The following is a 2,114-nucleotide window of genomic DNA, read 5'->3' as shown; positions in this document are numbered from 1 at the left end:
CCCCCCCCCCAAAACAGTGACAGTGACACAGAAGGGAAGGCCAAACATAAAAAAGCCTACACAAAATTGATCCCCACTGAAACCAAGAATTCATATTACAGATAATGATCAAGAATACACTAACTAACTAACTAACTAACTAAGAACCCACTGGAGCATTAAATAATAATAAAAAAATGTTAAAGATGAAAATCAATTAACATGATATGTTTATTAGATTAATAATAATAATAATAATAATAATAATAATAACTATTATTATTATTATTATTTCTTTTAGTTGCACTCAACTATCAGACAGAGGGGAGGATGATGCAGCTGAACAGAGCCAAGTTTATGGTGAATGGAGGTATTGGATATGTCCTCAAGCCTCCTCCAATGTGTAAAGGTACAGCAACAAACTCACTGCAAACTCACAAATAGGTCAGCGTTTATAAAAGATTATTGGTGAATAGCATTAACTGATAATTAAATCAGTACCTATTTGTTTTTCTTGTTTCTCCAAGTCCCAGGATTATAGTACATTATACATTACATTGTACATTATAGTTGGAATGGAAACATGCTGGAACATGTTAAGTCAGTGTTCATTGAAGAAAGCATAATAAGAATTTAACTGTAAGAGATATTAACTAAAATTATAGTTTCAGTGCATGCTTTGCTAGAGCAATCAGAGGAAGAACTTTCTGATCATGTTACATAATTCAGCATAATGTTTGGGAACTCTGCTGTGTTTTTAACATGCTGTAAGTTTGAGATATCCTTCTCTTCACCCACCTCAGTTCATTAGAGAGATTTCATTTTACAGTACAGCGTTGTTTGCTTTATAATTATCTGTCCAACTGGGAGTTAGCTGCATGACACGAGAGAGGCACTGATGAATTTTTTAGCAGGCTTGCTTCAGATGTAGTTTGCAGTTCTAGTCTGTACAATTTCTTTACGGTTTACTAAATGTGTGCAGCATGAAAGCAAGTCATGGATGTTTTTTTTGTATTTACTGCTGGAATTAATCAAAGTTGGTGCGCTGCTGTCTGTTATTCCCTCTAGGCACCTTCAACCCATTCTGTGATGATCCCCTTCCAGCTTATCCCAAGAAGCAGCTCATTCTCAAGATCATTAGCGGACAGCAGTTGCCCAAACCGCCAGATTCCATGCTGGGGGACCGTGGAGAGGTTAAAACATACCAAAACACATCCCCTGTTTCCACATTCTCCATCTGTCATCTCTTCTCTCCCTCTCTGTCTCTCTCTTGTTCTTACACGCTATTGCACACATTTGGACAATTATTTGACTGTTTAGATCTTCCAGTTGCTCTCTTTCTTAATATAGCCAGGGTCATAAAATGAAATACAATTCATTTCATTGCTTTTTCTCCTCCATCAGATTATTGATCCTTTTGTTGAAGTGGAAATAATCGGTTTGCCAGTTGACTGCTGCAAGGAACAGACCCGAGTTGTTGATGATAATGGTTAGACACACACACAGACCAAAAATTGCACATTTCTACACTGACCTAACCTGAACTATATACAACGAGTATAAATTATGTAATATAATATTTTCTCATAAATGTTTTACATGCTTTTGTGTAAAAAGGATGAATGTGGAATATTTGTGTATGTGTGAGTTTTGTTTGCTTATATTTTGTGTTTTACAGTGTTCATACTATAGAATAAAATGCAAGTATGGCATGCAAAAAAAGCAGATAAAGTCACAGGTCTTTTCACCTCTATCATATTCTGGTAATGGCATTGTTGTAAAAAACAGAGCAAACCAATGAAACAATGCCACAGATATTGCATTTTACTCTGGGCTGTGAAGCACAGCCCGGATAAAAAATCAGATTAATTAATTACAGAAACAATGGAAGCAAAAAGGCGTGATCTTCGAGTGTCACCCCAAACGTGACTCCACAGATGAGAGTACTCTGCATGGGCAGGGAGAATGCCTCCTCTGGGAAAGGTTATGAAGCCCGGGAGCTCAACAGTATTATATGATCAGTGTGAGATCCTACCTTTTATCGACGGAAGTCTTGCAGTGTGTGGGTGTGTGCTTTAACGGCATACTAATGAAATGGATAATAATAATTAAATTAAGCTTACTGTATATATATA

At 36.5% G+C, this 2,114-nt stretch overlaps 1 protein-coding gene across 4 annotated transcripts in view; it reads left to right on the top strand.

Moving 5' to 3' along the window:
- Nucleotides 1-2,114, top strand: part of plch1 (phospholipase C, eta 1) — a 55,091-nt gene that overhangs the window by 46,324 nt on the left and 6,653 nt on the right. For all 4 annotated transcript variants that reach the window (XM_005739280.1, XM_005739279.1, XM_005739278.1 and 1 more), the window contains exons 16-18: nucleotides 281-388; nucleotides 1,048-1,172; nucleotides 1,384-1,468. In XM_005739280.1, coding sequence (XP_005739337.1) covers nucleotides 281-388; nucleotides 1,048-1,172; nucleotides 1,384-1,468 — 318 coding nt within the window. The remainder of the gene's footprint in view (nucleotides 1-280; nucleotides 389-1,047; nucleotides 1,173-1,383; nucleotides 1,469-2,114) is intronic.

The sequence above is a fragment of the Pundamilia nyererei genome, unplaced genomic scaffold (assembly GCF_000239375.1).
Source record: "Pundamilia nyererei isolate P.nyererei 1_Seehausen unplaced genomic scaffold, PunNye1.0 scaffold00091, whole genome shotgun sequence".
NCBI classification, from domain to species: Eukaryota; Metazoa; Chordata; class Actinopteri; order Cichliformes; family Cichlidae; genus Pundamilia; species Pundamilia nyererei.
The sequence above is the reverse complement of the archived record's forward strand: the minus strand, read 5'-3'. Positions and strand labels throughout refer to the sequence as shown.